Source organism: Sturnira hondurensis, unplaced genomic scaffold (assembly GCF_014824575.4).
Source record: "Sturnira hondurensis isolate 20B ecotype Veracruz unplaced genomic scaffold, ASM1482457v3 Scaffold0007406, whole genome shotgun sequence".
NCBI classification, from domain to species: Eukaryota; Metazoa; Chordata; class Mammalia; order Chiroptera; family Phyllostomidae; genus Sturnira; species Sturnira hondurensis.
In genome coordinates this window covers 3,424,805-3,444,917 of record NW_028080037.1, presented here as the reverse complement: position 1 = coordinate 3,444,917, position 20,113 = coordinate 3,424,805, and the positions used below count along the sequence as shown (strand labels likewise).

Genomic DNA, 20,113 nt, shown 5'->3' with positions numbered 1-20,113 from the left:
AGGATCAAAAATCGGAACACGACGCATGGTTTATTGCTGATTGTGGCGTGCATGCCCAACAGCAAGGACAGAATTAAGAACTCCACTGGCAATAGGATTTTAGGTCATCGTAAATTAAAATTAAATTTTCTTGACTCAGAAAATATTAGGATAATGGGATTATGTTTATTTTCTGAAATTCGCGGAATCAAACAGTAAAATAAAAAACCTCCAGTTTTGTCACAGACTAACTTTGCGATCTTGGACAAACTAGTTCATTTTATTGGGCTTGTTTCGCTTTTTTATGAAAAAACCAGCTAGATTAAAATACTTGTTAAAATACTGATTTATCTTGTGGAGGAAAAAGGGGCCACATACTAAACCTGATATGCTCAGCGGAGGCCTGCTTGGAGGCCTTACAAACTAGGGTCCTCAAATAAACACAGGATCGTCTAAAACTAGTATTTTTCTAACTAATTTACGATAGGTAGTGCTGTCCTGGACAGGAAGCTTTTTTTGACAAAGATCAACATTTACCTTTATTGAGCCAGTCTTAATGCTTTTTCACATCTACCTTTGGACTGTCCGGGTAATTTCCTTTTTCCAGAACCTGCAGGGCACAATCTCCCACCAAAGCAGGAGACAGAGCCCCTCCCTCATTATGTTGTAATCTATCCTACACCCACTCGTGTGAAAGTAGGTGTCTATTTACTTTATCTTTATCCAATCCCAGAGATTTCCCCACTCTGCCTTCTCATGCCTCCCTCCCGTGAGATAAAAGAAGGTGAAGAACTGCCCTCCTCTGGAGCATTTTCTGTTGGAAGAGATTTTGCTTCCTAGCAATTAGTGTCAGCTTGGCTCCAATAAACTCACAGAAATTCTTACAGGTTTGAACCTTTCTTTTTTGACATTTCTTAGGTTGAGTCTGTTTGAACTCTTGATGTTTCTCTGGTGGCAGAGTAGGCATTTAGAAATAAAGGATATTTAAAAGATAAAACAAAAGCAAAAAAGCTTACTGAAGGGTTTGATACAGGGGCTCACATCACAGGTATGTATCCCAACCAGGAATCAAACCAGCGACCCTTCATTTCACAGGCTGGTGCTCAGTCCACTGAGCCACACCAGCCAGGGAAATTAATTATTTTCTAAAAATAATCAAGCCCTGGCTGGTGTAGCTCAGTGGATTGAGAGCGGGCCTGCGAACCAGACGATTGCGGTTCGATTCCCAGTCAGGGCACGTGCCTGGGTTGCAAACCGGTTCCTTGCAGGCCAACTACCAGCAGGGGATGCACAAAAGGCAACCATACATTGATGTTTCTCTCCCTCTCTCCTTCCCCTCTAAAAATAAATAAATAAAACCTTTTAAAAAAGTCAATTTAAAAAAAAAATAATCAAGTATACAATTAAAGTCTAGTTGGCCCATGAAACTGATTAACCAGGAATGACATATAAAGCAACTTGCTTCCATCTCCTTCCACCAACCCACTTTTCTAAACTTGCAATAAAGTCCACCCAAGTTGAAAACTTCATCTGAATTTGCTGTTTTCAACACCCATACACGATGACCAAATCCACCTTCCAACTTACCCTCCTCAAAGGCAATTGCTCTCACTGCTCCTCTTACCTCCCGAGTAGTCGTTTTATTGCCCTGCTTCCCTGTGTCTCCTGGACAGCAACCAAGTTCAGCTGCTGCCAAGCACAGCCCTCGAAACACCCACCATGCCATTCAGGCACTGATATGTACAGCATGGTAACAGCCGGAAGAAAGGGGTAGCAAAAGATCTAATAAAATCAAATCTATGGAGCGTGTCTCTCCTATAAATTGATTGGGCAAAGCAGTTAACTGGCTTCCCATCCCTTTACTCCAATTAATTGCTTCTTAAATTATGCAACAATTACCAATACGCCTCCCCCTGGAGCTGCATTGTTGAATACGGTTGCCCCTGGCTACATATGGCTGGTCTCAATTAGGATGTTTCAAAACATAAAATACACGCTGGATTTAAAATGTTTAAGTATGAGGATGTGAATGTAAAAATGTGTCTCAACTAAAAATACCCATTCTAAAACTCTTTTAGATATTATTCTAAAGTTTCATTTAAACTTGGCTACTCATTTTTAAATAGCTGCTCCAGATTAAGTGAAAGATGGACCGTGTCATTCAAACTCCTAACACACTGTAGAGAAATATAGGAACCAGTTACATGTGCTTTGTGAGTCTTTAAAAAAATTTGAAGAATACTGATATTTTAGAGAGGGGGAGGGTATATCCTGTGAGAAAGCATTATCAAGAGAACTCTCGCAGGCCCCCAACTGGGGGCCTGGCCAGCAAGCTGGGCATGTGCCCTGACTGGGGATTGAAAGGGTGACCTTTCGCTTTGCAAGATAATGCTCAACCCACTGAGCCACACGAGTCAGGGCAATAGATTTCAAATGAAGTTGATTTGGTAAAGTACACATAAAACGAAAAAATGTGACTTTGTGAGGATGCCAAAATGAAAAACCTTGCTATCATTTCCCCATAATTTGACTTTGTCACTGAAGCATGACACTGCTCCACAGAATGACAGTATTCAGTTAAAAACTAATTAAACGTTTACCAAAATATGTTAAAACACTTTGTAATAGGGCCTGGCCAGATAGCTCAGTTAGTCAGGGCACAACCCTGACACACCCAGGTCGTGGGTTCGACCTCAGGTCAGGGCACAAAGCACGCAACCAATGAAAACCTGGAGGGGCAGAACAAATCCACCTCTCCCCCCCTTCCTCCCTCTAAAAACCCCTCTAGGACCACCTGATACTCACAGACGCACACCCCACACGCAACCTGAGCAGACCTAGTCACCTGTTTCTGCAGGTTGACGTTTCACCACTGCTGGGCCGCCCCATGCTGTATTACGCTCCTACACCAAGGCCACCTTCTCCAAAGGACCTTTCTAGGGACAGTTCTGTAGTCCCCGCCCTCCACCAGATTGATGTCCAAGTCAGTTTAGTGACAAGGTGGTTTTCTGGTGTTTTAGTACTTTAGTTTATGCTGGAGAAGACTTCAAAGGGACAATGAGCAAAGGGCATACAAAGAACTTGTTATAAGGCACTTTATTAAAATAAAAGTGCTTACATCCCTTTAAGGTATGAATCTATTTCCTGAATAACATGGAATATTTAACAAATACTGTACACCGCTTATGTCCCTTATAATAGTAGGAAAACAGTATGAGTTTAATAAATGTGTTTACTCCTCCCAACTTCCTTTTACATTTTTTGTTCACTGTGGAATTGCCAACAGCAGTTTCTTTCTTTAAAAAGAAAATTTTTTTAAGTCAGTGTTTCCTAATAGCAATTGTAAAATGCTACAGAAACCATAAAACAAATTCAAAAAAGAATTCCAGGTAACTTAAATTAACACCAGTTTTGAGAAAAACAGTTTTATTATCCTCACCACCCAGCTTCTTTGTGCCAGTATGTACCAAATGGCCAGATCTTCCAAAGAACATACGTAACTTTCTTTTATGTTTCAAGAGATGAAAATAACTGTACAAGGGTAAATACAAAAGTACACAAGACAGCGGACACGAAAAGAAATCCATGTATGAGATTTTATCCCACCTGCAGCCTTTACACATTCTGAAAGTAGAATTCATCAACTAAAAAATACTGTCCTTCTATAGTCCTGTCGAGTTAAATGGAAGTGGGTTTAACCTAATTACAACACTAACACCAGTATCACTGATCTGATATTTACAAAAAATCGTTATTTTTCAATAAATTAAAGTCAATGCAACACCCATGCAAGCTAGAATGCTAGCTGTTTGGTGAACAAGGACCTGACATCAGAACCAGCAGTCTAGAAAGTTCCAAACATTAAGCGTGATCTTTTTCAAACTGCATCCATTCCTCGCATTGATGACGTGAAACCCAACCCCATTCCTCTTTGTGTGTGGGTCTGTGACCTTGCCATTTCATACTGAGCGTCTAGGTTTCTGAATACTTCTTCCTGCTGCTTCAGAGTCTTATAACTTTCTTCATCAACTGAGCTGCAGCCAGCTTCATCTTCACTCTGAACAGCAGACAGAAAATATATTAAAATGAATTCAGACAGAAATGAAAAGTGCTTCTCTCACTTCACAGCACTGATACATATTTGACCTCAAGTACATAGCTCCATTCATTCATTCAGCATCCTACGGTCTCTCTAGGTGCTGGGAAGTAACATAATACATCAGCCTCATTTTAGTGGGCATGATGAAGAACAGGAAGAAAATGCCAGACAGTGTGTAAAGAGCCAGCTTAGTTTACTCCGACGAGCCCCTCAATGAAATACCAATTCCCTTAGTAATGACCAATGTCTGAATAGCTGCGGACCTTTCTAGGTTGTATGAAATCTAATACTGTTTCTGTGTTACTTGTACCCAGCAAAAACTCAATTTTCTACATGTTAAAAAAAACTTCCTTGAAACTTTAAGAAAATCAAGAAGGTCCTACTCCATCAGGTTAACATTAAATGAGCAGTATTTTTATAAAAAAGCAAATTCATTAATTCCTTTTTTAAAATTTAGTTTACAAACACAACCTGATGATCTCGAACCGTGTCCATCTAAGGCAAGGGTGTCAAACTCATTTTCACTGGGGGCTTCTCGATTGCCTTCAAAGGGCCGAATGTAATTTTAGGGCTGTAGAAATGTAACTACTCCTTAATAGTTAAGCGAGAGCTGGGCACTGCTGCTGGGCAGAAACAAGGTGCCGGGCCAGATAAAACAAGGTGGGGGGCCGGATTCGGCCTGCAGGCCTTGCCGGCCACCTGTGACTTAAGGTATAAATACACAGTAATAATCAACGAACCTGTTAATTTAAGTCAAGTAATATGTGCTGTCAACTTAGTGATAATGTACTTTAGTTAATTCGGTAAAACTAATCTGGAGAACACAAACAAAACAGAAAGCACAGAGTTGGCACATCACCGAAATATATCTGAAGTTGAGCGCCAGTGTTACCCTAAAAATTAAGTAGGAATTTTAATAGAAAGTGTATATACTACTCACCTTAATACCCATTAATTTCCTAAATTTGACGTTTTGGTCCTTATTTCCAAAATTCAGTTTTTCCCATATTTCAGCAGACTGGGATTTGTCCTATGAAGAAACACTAAACTTTCAGAACATGTACAGCTTAAATTTAAATATATTTTAGTAGGGTATTAAATCTTTCCATTCAAGTAAAAAACAAAACAAAAACAATAGCATTTATAACTATCAATGAAGTTTATAATTAAGATTTCTATTACAGAGTAGTGAAGCAAAAGAATATAAGCCCATGATAATACATATGAAAAAAGCTAAGGAGCCTCTTTTTGTTTAATAAACATATAGTATTACTACTGGCTTGCTTTGAAAGCCTGATATTTTTTCAGTAATAAATAATAATGGTGGCAAATTAAACCACCTCCATCAGCTTCTCAGAAGAAAAAGCCGAACTAATTGCCCCCCCAATTCCAATTTGTTTTTTAAACCAACTACTAATTAGGAATAAATGACAAAAGAGGGGAACAAAAGAACTTACCCCTTCTTTCTTGCCTTGCCAAAGCATTTTCCTCTTTTTCTCTTGCTCAGCAAATTTCATTGGATTCACAGCTGCGGGGTTGTAATAGCTAGGCACAGCGATCCCGGTCTCCGCCAAAGCTTTCGCTTGCAGGGCGGCCATCTGAGCGGCCATCGCTATCTGAGGGGTGACCTGCGTGCCTGATGCCAACAGGGCAGCCACATTGAGGACGGACCCTCCTGTAGCCGCAGCCGCTGAAGGAGGAGGAAAGTGTGAATGTGAAGACTAAAACAAGCCTGGTTTACTTCACTGCAGGCGACTATTCACCAAATACCGTGTAAGGAAATGACTGAACATTCGGTTATAAAGCAAAAACGTTTACCATACATTATTGAATGCATTCATTGATAAACGTATTTCTATATAGATGGTCACTTATACATACTAAAACTTCTTTTACTGCTTAAAGATAAAGAATTCTGCAAACGGTAAAAAGGTGTATTATTACAATGAAAATGAACTTTGCTGCTTGTAGCTAAACTTATAAACATAATAAAAGTTTGTATTTTTATGGTTAAGTTTATGAAATAACTGGACATTCCATTTGAAAGTCCTACCAACACTTAAAAATATTAAAACAGGTAACCACACACATTTAACAGATACTACACAGAAAGACTTCAAATCACGTATTTTTCTGCCAGGCCACAATGTAAGATTTTAAAAGTTGTTAAAAATTATTCCTGTAAAAGGCCGTTTGTGCAATTTTAGATTTTAAAGTACCACTATTAATGAAGAATATCAAAAACCAAAAACAACCCCCCACAAAAACCAACCAACCAACCAACCAAACAACCCTCCTGACCCACCTCCCACCCCACACGATCAATAGTAAGCACGCCCTGACCACTTCCAGTCGTACGGCAACGTCTAGGTCTACAAACTTGACTCTTAACCAACGAGGCACACCACATACTCCAGGCCAGGCCACCACCTTTAATAAACTCCATTTCCGCAACCATAACCAGAAGACGTGTAGTGATGGGTAGCAGGGATCATAGATAGTTTTTTCCTATTACTTTTCTGAACCTGAAATGCTGTACCTCCGTAATAAAGAAAAAATTACCTGCAGCTATTTCTTGTTGTTTCTGTTTTTCAACCATTTCTTTTTCTCGCTGTTCTTGTAACTTCTTTGCCCTTTCCAACCTGTCAAAGACCATTTAGATAAATTTAAAAAACAATATAAAACCAACATGTATCTTCACTAGCTTTTAGTTTCCAGAAATGGTTAAAAAAATAAAAATTATCCAATCTTTATCAGTGTCAGTTACAGAAATAAGGAGAAAATAAATACTGGAAATAAGTCAGAGTATGTTAAGCAGTAAACAATGTTTACAGATTTACCAAATACTTCTTGGAGGAGGCTGATATAGAATAAGGCCAATTAACATGCAGATAATTTTTTCATTAAATATACTTTATTGTATACCTTTCGAATCAATAATAATAAAATTTTTTAAGCCAAGCCCTCCCCACCCTGGCTGATGTGGCTCAGCGGACTGAGCACTGGCCTGCAGACCAAAGGGCTGTCTGTGGGTTTGATTCCCAGCCTAGAGCACATGCCTGGTGGGCGAGCAGCAACTACATATTGGTGTTTCTCTCCTACTCCCTCCCTTGAAGTAAATAAAATCTTTAAACAAACAAAGAAACCCAACTTCTTCCTGAACGAGTACACAAACTCAAACTGCCATTCCCTATAACCTAATAAATGGGGGGGGGGGGGGGGCGGGGTGCACCGCAGCATGGCGGCGGGGCTCAGTATTAGGAAATTTTTAGCACCTGAAGAAATGTATCATGAGTAAAGAACTGAAAACACGAAACACAAATTCACCCCAAAACAAAACCGAAACACACTCCGGTGCACATTAAATCCACCCATGAACACACACACTAAACACGCTGCCAAGTCGGTTATCTACTTCCTACACGGCGAGTCCTGAACACTTTCTTCGTAATGAGTTCCTGAAAGAGAAAGCCTCTTCTTTGAAGAATTCCTTGATCTACCAATTTTAAGTTAAACGCCACCCCTTTTCCTTCTGAATATGATATAGAGGCAAGGATCGGGGGAAAGTGTTTTTTGTTTTGGGGAGTCGTAGACAGTAAATCAGTGGTAGTAAAAATTGTATTGTTTTTAAGTAAACAACAACAAAAAAAACCGCCAAAAGCTTTTAGACTACAATAATAGTTTCAACTTTTTAATAAAATCCAAACTTAAAACATAATAAACTTGCAGTAAATAAGAATACATTTTATGGCTTAAAAACTACCAGCATTATTCCTGGCTAGTGTGGCTCAGTGGATTCAGTACTGGCCTGCGAACCAAAGGGTCACTGGTTCGATTCCCAGTCAGGGCACATGCCCGGGTTGTGGGCAGCATCCCCAGTGTGGGGCGCGCAAGAGGCAACTACACACTGATGTTTCTCTCTTCTCCCTCCCTGCCCCTCTCTAAAAGTAAGTAAAATTTTAAAACAAAACAAAAAACAACCGGAATTAATGGGACTACTCTTTATAAGTTAGTTCAAATATTGTGGTAATTTATTTCCTAATTCTGTTATCTTAAGATTCGGAGTGAAAACACACTTGACCACTACTGGTTGCACTTTTAAAACGGCCATTGCAAGTTTGGAATTAACACCATTCACTAGTGAATGGAATGAAGGAGGGGTGAGCTCACACCTTTGCTGCTGCTGCTGTTCAGGTGGAGTTTCTGCCAGGCTGGGTTCACAAGGCAGCAGCCCATCAGGTTACATTGTGACAACTGTATTTTCGTAATGGGGGAAAAAAATACAAACTCAATTTCATAAAGAAAAAGCGCCCAAATCAAGAGCCTATAGCTTTCAGAGTATGTGAAAACCTGCCAACAAGGACTGGGATTTTCCCTTTGAGACAAGGCGGTCCTTTGAAAGGCACTGCAGCCAGAACCGCATGTGGCCCCCCAACCCCCCGCCTTTGAAATGTGATAATATTTAAAACTACAATGGCGCCCCTATGCTCTCCACAGTGAAATGTAAGAGATCAAATTGGCTTGTGATAAGAAAACCACTGACAGAATTCTACTTATTGTTTCAGAGATTCTTTTCTTGAGGAAGAAAAACAAGACCAAGCAGTGTTAGAGGCAAAATCAACAAAGTTCTTAAATCAGATTTAAGATGTTTTCTAAGTTTTAATTCCACACTGAAAATACTTAGTCTAGAACTGAGAACGAGTCAGTTCATCACAACAGGAAAGAGGACTGCCGCAGACATGCAATCTTTCCGCAGCTGTGCAGTAAGTTAAGAATTAAATCACTTACTTAGTCCTAGATCACAAAGGTGCGACAGCGTTCATGGCTAGATTTAACTATTTCAATTATCTTCTGACTGCAAGCATTCATTTCGTCCACACAACCGAGAACCTACTTCAAGTTGGAAGGAGGGCGAGGGGGTAAGAGCGTCCACAGAAAGCACGCACCTCCGAGCTAAGGCTTCCTGTGCGTCCATTGCTGTGTTTCTGCCTCTGAAGGGAGGTGGACTAGGAGTGCCGCTTAAACTTCTGCTAAATCTTCTTGGTTTTTCAATTCTCTTCTTTCTATCTCTGTAAGAAATCACAGTTTACATGTCTCATTATGGCCAAGCAATATCAATTTTGCTGAGTCAAAGTCCATTACATCCACACAGCTGAACGAAAATCAAACCGCACAGAAGCATTCTGAACCCCTCCCTGCCTGCCCTGTTCTGCGTCTTTCACAGACGCCCTGAACTGTGTGTCTGTGTGTGTGTGTGTGTGTGTGTGTGTGTGAGACTAGTCTTCTGTGAGTTCATTTAACCATCCCCGCGACACACGGACACTTAGGTTAATGCCAGTCTTGCTATTTCACCCAATGTTGCAAAGACTACCCTTGTGCATTTCTCATAAAAATGCCTGGTAGTGAGATGGAAAGGTTAAATGTTCCTAGTATTTTAATCTACAATGAATGAATGAATGAGTTTGTAGATGTTTTCAAAAATACAAAGTATGAATCACTAAAACAAAAGAATTGGAAAAACAAAACACAAAAAGCAGGTATGGATCAGAATAAAAAGTATCAATAGTCAAAACTAGAAAATCCATAAATGACCTGAATTGCCAAAATGGCAATTTAAATAAAAACAAAAAACCTTTCTGACAACAAACTCACAACTGAACCTATATTAAAAAAAATAAAATAAAAAATTAAAAACTAAAACAGGAACAAAAACCACAGAAATGGAGATCATATGGAGGGTTATCAGCTGGGGTGGGGTAGGGTGGGGGGCAGTGAAGGATGAGAAAAAAGGTAAAGGGAATAAGTAGCATAAATGGCAGGTACGAGATAGACAGGGGGGGTTAAGAATAGTATAAAACATGGAGAAGCCAAAGAACTTATATACATGACCCATGGACACAAACTAAGGTGGAGGGAAAGGAGGGAAAACTGAACAAATGTAATAGTATAATCAATGAAATATATTTTTAGAAATCTTTCCCATTATTTTAATTAGTACCCATGACCATAGGTAAAATATACTACAATAATCGTATTAATAAAGAAATCATATTCTCTATTAAGAATTTACCCCCCCATGCTCATTACTGTCCTGTCTCAACAAATTAAAGCCTTCACTTAATCAAGACAGATTTGAATTAAGCTCATCTTCTTAAAAAAAATTATTGGGGTCACACAGGTTAACAACATTATATAAGTTTAAGGCGCGTACTTCTGCGGTGCGTCATCTCAGGTCATCTTTTGGGTATTTGAGGGAATTCACACAGTACAGAGGGGCCAGCACACACACTGACTGCATTCAGACCCATCTGGGACCAGGCCTGGGTTTTAGCAGTTACAGTAACTATGATGTTGGGCCTCTGAGCACGTTAACTCAACCTCTCAAAATCCAATGGGTCTAGCTCACAAAATAGTTGTTTTGAGTACCGGACAAACTAACATGTGGAAAGAACTATGCCCTAACATTCAGCACATGGGAGAGATGCAATAAATGCAAGCTACTGTGATAATCATGATGAATTCAGTGAATAACAAGCAATTTTAAATGCAACTATTCACACCTTCACTTCACAAGCAATCTGACAAAACTTGGCTGTGTAGGAACACTACACAAGAATTTAGGTTTGTTCTTTCCTGGTCAGGATGTGGTAATTCTAGAACTCAATTCTGAGCCACAGTTTATTCTGATCGACAGAAGACAAACCTATGAGGGGCCTATACGATCTAACCTAGATGGTGAACACCCACCGACTTCTACTCCTTGTCCTACTCCTGCTTCTACTCCTATGCCTGTGTCTTGACCTTGAGCGTGAGCGAGATCGGATGCGACGTTTTCTTTCCCTGCTTCTGGATCGTGATTTCTTCCTCTCTCTGCTTCTGGACCGTGACTTCTTCCTCTCCCTACTCCGGGACCGTGACTTCTTCCTCTCCCTGCTTCTACTGCGATGTCGCCTGAAATCAAAGCCCACGAGTCTGCAGTGAGAGGTGCACCTTTCCCATTATAGACATTACCAACTAGGCACCTGTAGTGTACGCAGTCAAGATAGGCAATAAACTACACTGGATTCTGTACAAAAAAGATAGCTTAAGGTTTTCAATGGAAAGAACTGTAATGAAAAAATTGACTGCATTTTTTCATGTCTCTTAGCAAACATAGTAAACAATACTGTCAAAAATGCAACGCATCCTACCCCAATTTAAGAGTAATAGTTGAAAATGTATTGACTATTTATAAAATTTAAGAATATAATGTTATCGAACTACTGAAAATTTTGACCTAATTTACATATCCCTCACAGAAATCTCCAAACATGTTAAATACTGGCTTCTTAAAAAAAAAAAATCCCACAAATCTGAGCCATGACCCAGTATCTCAAAAATCTTTGTCTCTATAAGACAAAACCTAGATTAGAATTTAGCAGCAAATAAATCCTTTGTCAGCAATGTATAAAGATAGTTATATTGGCTTAAATTATATAAACATAACTGAGCAATATAATTTCTTTCACTGAAAAAGCTTGGACATTAGTGAGCAGAAAAATAGGCCATATTAGCAAAAACAAACAAACAAACAATATTCCAGGTTAAGGTTTGGGGGCACTGCCGATTAGCGAGAAGCTTTACGTGACTTAGGAGCTCTACAGGAGACACAACACCAAACCAGTTACCTTTCGCGAGATCGAGATCTCGAGTGGCTCCTGCCTCTTGACGACCTCCTTTCTTTGCGTTTGTGTCTGTCCTCACCATTTTCAGATGAGTTTAGTCGCTCTCTTCCTTTGTCAGAAGAATGTTCTTTGTCATTGTGTTCCTCAGACTTGTGTTTCTTAGCAGTTTTATCTTTGGATTCATGTCTTCTTGCCTGTTTTAAGAAGAAGTTGGTTCTTTCAGGAAAATAGTGCAACAAAGAGAGTTAGTATGGGCATCAATAGACAAAAATGTTGTGATGCAACATTAGTAACCTTAGGAGTGTGTGGCGAATTTAAAAATCGCTCTAGTTTCGCATCACCCACGTGTTCAGTTACAGACGACTGGCTGTGCTTTCTCTTTATAAAGCCCTCGAATGCAGTCCCCCCCCAAATATTTTCAATACCACTATTAATACAATTTTCAACGTTACGAATAGGAACCCCTAAAGCCTCTTTTATCTAAAATAAGAGAAGTATACACATACAAAACATTTTTAGTTTTTCCAACAAGCCTTTTAAATGAACAGACCCAGTATATACATCAACTTCTAAGTCCAGAGTACATATTACTTGAAGTTTAAGTAACTAACCATAACAAAGATAATAAGGACACAAAGAAATGCACCAGAAAATGCATTTCAAATTAGGTAGCTAAGTAAATTAACTTGACTAAATAATAGTCAAGTTTCTGCAATTTCAAATTAAATTACGCAGGGTTGAGGTGTCCTTTGTATAGCTATACTCCCACATCCTCTCTCTAAAAGACCTCTCTGCATTTTTCTCCCAATGTCTAAACTGTGAGGCAATCACTTTTCATCTTGCAATATCCCAACAGGCTTGGAGTTCTACTACATTTCAGGTACCTAACACAGAAAATGGCCACTGTATCTGTTTTGACTTTTATGCACTCAGACTAGGTGTAACATCATTAATCCCTACACCATTACACAATACAGACGACTCCCCTAGTCTGAAAGATAAAAACCCAAAGCTTTTATTTTCACAACACATGCATTCAGAGACTGAGCTAAAATTGTATGATCAAGTCTCCACCCTACACTCACATATTTAGATTAAGTGCAACACACTGGATCCCTCACATTGACATCTGTCAAATCCATCTTGTAGCTAAGGCTTAAAATCTTGGACATCTCGGAATCACAATTTTAAAGCTGGAAGGAAACTCAGACCCTCTAATCCCTTTTACTTTGTAGGTAAGTAAACTTAGCCTTGGAAGTCACAGACTACACAGCTGCAGAGCTGACCCCAGGCCCATGTTCTGAAGCTCAGGCCAGTGCTTTTCCACAGTAGGACACGTGTTTCATCGTTCCCAAAATAGGCCATAAGATAGTTCTTTACAGTCAACATTAATTTCTCTTAAAAACAAAAAACTTGGCCAAACATTTTATAACATGCATGATGACTTATCCAAAATGATCGCAGTATGTAATTTATTATTTAACAAAAAAATAAAGAGACCTGGAGTCACAGCTAAATTTTAGTTTCATTGCCAGTTCTCTACAAGAGTTATAAAAAAGTATTTCCTTGATTTTGCCATATAGCGGCAAACTGGAAAGGTTTTAAGTGGTTAAACTTTCAAAGGTTGTAGTTTATTTCAAACCAGTTTTTCAAATGTAACATTACTATTAATTTTAAAAAAACCATTAAAACCCTTAACTGATTTAAGATATACTTAAGGGAAATAGGAGTTTGAATGACTAATAGTTACCTTATCATGAAGTAGGCTTATTATTTTGCTATCTGAGTCTGCAGCGTCTTCAGTTCAGTCTCTTCGCGCATTAGCACGCTGAGTATGATTTATTATAGAAATGTTATCATGTGAGCTAAACAAAATAGTCATTTTCACAAAAACTCTCCTAAATTAAAAACTTAACAGAGCTTCCATTAGGGGAAGAGGTGAAGTCCCTGCCCACGTTCGTTTTAGGACCCGTGCCCAGCCCCCACAGGACTCTGCCCTTTCAGCAGCTCCTTCTGCGTGTCCGCTCCCTGTCTTCTCAGGTGGGTGAGTGTGGGCGAGTCCACTCCTCGCCATACAGCTGCTGCCTGTCCCTCTCTTCCGGCTTTGCTGTCACCGCCACCTCTCTAGTTAGCTCTGACACTTTTATTTCAAAATTCAGAACCTCTATCAGAGAAATACAACTAGTGTACTAATGAAAAGAGGACTCTTAAGTGTCTTCCACAAAGAAAAAGCAGCCCACAGACATCTAGCACACTGCTGTTCAGAAATCCTAAGCGGTCATCAGGCATAAGGAGACTCGGGACCTCAGATTAATGGAAGCTCTGTGTGACAGGCCTAAAAAAACCAATTATATTCTTCATATGAAATTTTTATTGTGAATATTTTCACAACATAATAAAATTAATAGTCTTTGAATGAACTTTTCATACAAACAACTATCTTCTTGAGAAAATGATGAATCAAAATCATGCTTATTTTATAGCCCAATTAACCTTTTAAATTTCAAGTTCTGGTACTTACCTGGACAATATCACATATTCACACACAAACATTTCTACCAGATACTTTAAAAATATTTCAAACTGCCTATTCACTACAAAGTGTTAATTACCTCTTTGCTTCTGCTCCGGCTCCTGTGTTTTCTGCCTTCATTATCTGTGAAGACACACAAAAAAAGAACCATAAACTAAGATAAACACCTTAAACACAAATTTCAATAATTATAACAGGCCGGATTACATGCAATGTAAGTAGTCAAAAGAATGTTACACTATAGGAAAAACTTCCATTCAAGATTATTTTTGATAATATTAGTTTCAAATATATGTATATTAAAAATTATATTTGAACCATATTATAGATGATTATTTGTGGACACAAAGAATAAAAAATTAGCTCAAGCCTTAAAACTTTTAAACTCATTACTATTCAACTTTCCACTTAACAGCCTCATTAAATAGCAATACATTAAACACCCCCCTCCAAACCCCCCACCTCTCACACTGCCTATACAATGGTCTAACTTTTTTTAAAAAATGTGATTCTTTAAAAAAAAAACACACTTTATTTATTTATCTTTAGAGGGGAAGGAGAGAGGGAGAGAAACATCAATGTATGGTTGCCTTTCGTGCGCCCCCTGCTGGAAGTTGGCCGGCAGGGAACTGGCCTGCAACCCAGGCATGTGCCCTGACTGGGAATTGAACCGCGATCCTCTGGTTCGTGGGCCTGTGCTCAATCCACTGAGCTACGCCAGCCAAGGATGGTCTAACTTTTTAAAATACCAAACCTCTTGCTTCAGAAATACTCTAACATTAAGTTAAAAAAACAAGGCTAGGCCCTGGCTGGTATGGCTCAGTCCCCAACTGGGGGCACGAGAGATGCAACCCATCAACGTCTCTCTCACACATCAACATTTGTCTTTCTTCCTACTTTCTTCTTTCTCTAAAAATAAATATAGTTGGAAAAAAAAGGGCAAGTTTTAATAATTGTTAAAATTATTTTTAAAATGTTTTTATAAGATTTTATTTATTTATCTTTAGAGGGGAAGGGAAGGAGAGAGGGAGAGAAATGTCAATGTATGGTTGCCTCTCGTGAGTCCCCTGCTGGGATCTGGCCTCCAACCCAGGCATGTGCCCTGACTGGGAATTGAACTGTAATCCTCTGGTTCGAAGGCCCATGCTCAATCCACTGAGCTACACCAGCCAGGGCAAAAAAATGTTTCAATAATTTACATCAAAGGATGTTTAGTAAGTTCAGAATAATACACCACTGTCCACACTGCAGGATTTGGCAAAAGTAGGTTTACAGTTTTTCATATGGAAAAATATATAATACAAGAACAAACTGTTTCATGTACTCACAACTGTAAACATACTTTTGTCCACCCCCGTGTATCTTTCAATATATTGTATCAATGTTGAAAGAACAAAATTGAAGCATTTTACACATCTTAGAGTTAAATAGTTACTATGACACAAATTTAAACATACTCTTGCTTTCAACAAGTAATTTCTACATTAGAACATTTATATTTCTCCTAACTGAAAAACTCTCCATGGACTTTCATTATCCATTACTAACCTGGGGAGAACACACATATTATTAGTAAACAGTTCATGTCTTTTACATGTTTACATGAATTATAGCAAATGCTGGTAGTGTGTATTACCCAACAACTCATACCTGACTTTCGTTTTCTTTCTCTTGACCTTGACCGTGATCTTGAATAATGATGTTTTGAGGCTCTAGGAGAAACAGATACATCTGGCTGCTCTTTTTTCTTATCTCTATCTGGGGATGTCTTTTCTGGGGCTAGTCCATCACGTTCTGTATCACTAGCCTAAAAGTTTCAAGAAAAATGATCGTAGAATCTTAATTACATTGAAAATATCACCAATTTCTTAAAAGAAAGGGTGGGGAGGGAAGAAAAGATAGTCATCCTAGAATTTTAAAAAATAAACAGGTTAATCAATAAACCAGAATGGTTTATTTCCAAATAGCTCAATATGCTTTGTACCTGATAAATAGGCCTGAATAAACCCAAATGACTAACCCAATACCAAAGACATATGGAACTAGACAAATGTATCTTTATTTTTTAAATTATTATTTTATAACTTTCAAAGCAAGGGGCCAAGAGGAGAAAGTAAGGACTCAAAATCCAATAAACATTTCAAGCAGAGAAAACATAGTCTATTTTAAATTTGTGAATTCAAGTTCACTTTTTAAACAAGCCATTAAAGGTGAAAGAGACGCAAGCCCCAGGCAGGGAGCTCAGTTGGTTAGATCCCCGTCAGGGCAGCCACGAATGTGTAAGTGGAACAAACAAATCAACGCCCCTCTCTAGAAATCAATTTTAAAAAAGTTAAAGAAATGCATGACTGTAAAATCTTAAAACAGCTTCTGAAAAATGTAACAGAAAATTAACTCACCAATCCAAAAGCCCAATCTTAATTTCACAAATGCTCTTTAATGAAAACAGCCCTTTGGCACAGCACTGCTGCAAAACAAGGTCTGTGTTTCCTATGCTCTGGGCTATGGAAACACTAAGCTGTTTCTGCTTCAAAGCAGTTTGTAAGTTATCACAATATAAACTTTTAAAAAAGTAAAACCCTTTCCCCCAGAGGCCCGATTTCCCTCTAAGGGCAGGGTCCTCCACCTAAACTTCACTCCCCTGTTTTCCAGGCCACAGAAGGTAATCTCTCAGGCCTTGCTCACTGCCTCTTGAGTACTCAGCACAGAATGTTTGAGAAGAAATGAATTCTAGTTACTAGTTTTCCATTAAAAAACACATCTGTGGCTATGCTTAACTGTGTGGTCCAAATTACAAGTAACTTTAGTATCACAAAGGAGGAAATTGGTTTAAGTGAGTCATGGAATAGTCCCTCTGCCTGGGGAGCTGACTCCTTAGGTCAGAGGCTGGCTAACCAGGGTCCTTGAGCCGAGAATGGATTTTACATTTTTAAAAGGGTTGTCAAAGTGAGTGGACAAGCCAGTCCACCAACAAGGACCATGAGAGACTCTACCTTGTCCACAATACCTAAAATATTTGATCCTGCTGTTCAGAGAAGGCGGCTGAAACGGATAAATGGGGAGTCATAGACAGGAAGGGCTGCATTATTTCAACTACTTACTGAGTATAAAAATGTGCCGAACTCCATACTAGATTCCAGGAATAAAATGGTAAATTAGATGGGAAGGATTTATAGGCTAGTTGGGATTAAAGACATAAATCATATGTTAACAACGGTACCCCTACCCCCCAAAAAACAACCAGCAGAAGGCAGTAACTAAACACTGGAGAGGGTCATTCAAGCACACTCCCGCCCAGCCCCCTGCCCCCCCCCCCGTTTTCTATGTATGAGTGATTTCTGGAATTATACATTTTTGTCCTGAAAGGCTTCATTCTTAGAATTGAGTTTAACTTTTTCACTTTATAGATGAGATCCAGCTATATTAGCTGACTCACCTAAGATGGTATCTTCACCGTCTACTAATAAGGGATGCTGTAACCAACAACTGAGAGTGACCCTGCTCTTCACAACATAGGTCCTTTTATTTTTTTCTCATTGTCCTTAAGGGCTATTTCAGCCGTATCTATGATGCACTAAGTGTTGGCAAAGCTCACCTTTCATCCAACTCGATGCCCTGCTCTCGCCTCTTGCAGTGCATGCCGCGCCGGGAGAGCATTTCAGAGCCACCAGCACGTCTAGTCACTTTGAGAGACCACGGCCGGTACTGAAATAACCCTTGCGTGGAAACAACATGCAGCCAGGCATTAAGTTTTCAGTCAGTGGCTTACTTCCCTGGTACATGCTTAGCACCACCGAAGAATGGTGACAGGGAAATCAAATGCCCTGGGCTTAAGGGAAGCCACCCTGCCCAATAGGTTGCCTAGTCACACCTAACAGCCACCCTCATCTGTAAAACCACTAGACAACGAAACCCTCTATCACTCAACACATATGAACGATAGGTGACCACGTGGCTCACACAAAACTGTGATTTCTATGAAACTATTTCATACTAGCATAATTAAATTGTCCCCCCATCAACTGAATATTAATGTTTCTCTAAAAATTTCCAAGCATCACTTTGATTTAGAAGGGTCCTCTCTAGAAAGACCTTAAATGCCAGCTGAAACTACCCTGCACACCAGCATTTGCTCCACTGGAAGGCCACCATTGTTTCTTAAAATGTATGTCTGGTTTAAAACCCTAATAATGCTCAAGACATAATCTACAAATCTTTTTCCAGTGCAGAGAAGGCAGTTGGACTTAATACCAGGCCACTCGCCCTGGGAATTGTGTCTTTTTATTGAAGGAGGAACAGAAGAAACCAGGGTTTGAGTTATCTTTCAAAAATTTATTGAGGTCAAGGGAAATACTTTTTTTTTTTTACTTTTAAAATATATTGAAAGCCCAAAACACTAAACAAACGAAAACATTAAACCGATTAGTTGCCTAAATTCTGCCAAGTGTTTGAAACCTTTTAAAAAAAAAAAGCAGATCCTAAATTCAATCAATCCGGTATGGGGGGGGGGAAGGGCCATACTTTGTGATGTCTGATACCCCCAAATATTAAAAACAGTAAACCACCTATTTTCCCCTATATTTACCACTACGATTTGTTTTTGAAAATGAGAAAATCTTTTTGGTTAGCAGGAAGGAAGGCAGAATGCCTGCATTTTTCTTTTAACAGGATTAAGTATCAATGAAGGAATCACACAACAACGCGGTTCATCAGATTTGGGCATAAGCTTAAACCTAAAGCAGCCTGTTGTTCATTTCTTTTAAGAACCGTAATTTTTACCTAAGGTTAAATGGGTCACCGAAAGCTTCATACATTTAAGGGAAAAACGCCAAAAACAGGGCTTGATTATAATGCCTCCAACAAGACCTCAATTTTGTTACATCACGAGCCGCTCCGGAAACGTAGCATCATTTGGTTGGTTCCAAACGCTTCTCATGAATTCTAATTTTTACTCCTTTTCACCAACACATTCCCCAGTACCCCACTACGGTTTTCACAGACGAAACACTAATCGAAATCATGCCACTAGACTCGTTTTACTGGACGTAAGCAAAAGTGCCACAAGAGTAAAATGGCTCATTTCTTATCTCTTTCTTAGCCCGTTTTATGCCTTACAGACCCCTTTTTTGGACAGTACTTTCCAAAAGACCCGGATCACTCTTCCCTTCCCCACCGCAAGCCTATTCCCATAACGTAACTCCCCGTAAACCATTAACGAGAGGGAGTAACCTCGACCCAAGGCAGATCTGTGGACCGAAAGGGACAGAGCTGGGAAACAGAAGAGGAAAGTTCTGGGGGGGTAAAAAAGGCACTTCTCGCAGCTCCCCACCCCCACCGACACCGCCTTAGTCCCCCTCCCTACAGCAGGAAGCCATGATGGCGGGCGCAGAAGGCGGCCGCGACGCCATTTTGTCCACACAAGCGCGGACAACAGCTCGAGGAGCCGTTCAGGCAATCTTGGAGTGGCAGAAAACACAATACCCCTGGCCTCAAACTCAGATTCGGCACCTACCGCCATAGTCCAGAGTCCTGGCCGCTAGAGCGGCGCCTCTACTTGCCGCTCTCAACAGTACAGATCGCCCTGACGCTTCGCCACAGACTAAATGGCTCAGGCGAGAGACCCGGATGGCACAAAGGGGATGAGGCCGGGCACGTCGCACAGCCTGCTGGGAGGAAAGGGGCTTCTGCGAAGGCCTTCTATAGCAACGCGGCTCGTGGCCGTGATTGGTTGTTCTTTTGGAGAGGGCGTGTAAAGCCAGGGGGAGGGGCGGAGCCAAGAATACACCCTCGATTGCGCAGCCTGGTGTCCGGAAAGGGTGGAATTTAGGGTGGAGCGGC

The 20,113-nt window shown here is 39.8% G+C and overlaps 1 protein-coding gene and 1 non-coding gene across 4 annotated transcripts; one reads left to right on the top strand and one right to left on the bottom strand.

The window, feature by feature from the left end:
• Positions 1 to 34: 34 nt before the first annotated feature.
• LOC118991382 (small nucleolar RNA SNORA79) lies at positions 35 to 197 on the top strand. Its single transcript, XR_005067408.1, has one exon. It is a non-coding gene; the product is annotated as a small nucleolar RNA SNORA79 (small nucleolar RNA).
• Positions 198 to 3,277: 3,080 nt separating this feature from the next.
• On the bottom strand, positions 3,278 to 19,952 carry RSRC2 (arginine and serine rich coiled-coil 2). 3 transcript variants are annotated; one of them, XM_037051981.1, is made up of 10 exons: positions 19,788 to 19,952; positions 15,926 to 16,082; positions 14,355 to 14,398; positions 11,746 to 11,936; positions 10,880 to 11,029; positions 9,025 to 9,147; positions 6,641 to 6,720; positions 5,536 to 5,768; positions 5,019 to 5,108; positions 3,278 to 4,036 (listed from the first exon to the last, which is right to left on the bottom strand). In XM_037051981.1, the coding sequence occupies exons 1-10, from the start codon at positions 19,791 to 19,793 to the stop codon at positions 3,857 to 3,859; spliced, it is 1,254 nt and encodes a 417-aa protein (XP_036907876.1). In that variant the 5' UTR covers positions 19,794 to 19,952; the 3' UTR covers positions 3,278 to 3,856. The 3 variants fall into 3 exon arrangements, with proteins under 3 accessions (XP_036907876.1, XP_036907875.1, XP_036907877.1); XM_037051980.1 differs by having other exon boundaries at positions 10,826 to 11,029; positions 19,788 to 19,950; XM_037051982.1 differs by lacking the exon at positions 19,788 to 19,952 and adding an exon at positions 13,493 to 13,570 and having other exon boundaries at positions 10,826 to 11,029; positions 11,746 to 11,958; positions 15,926 to 15,974.
• Positions 19,953 to 20,113: the final 161 nt, after the last annotated feature.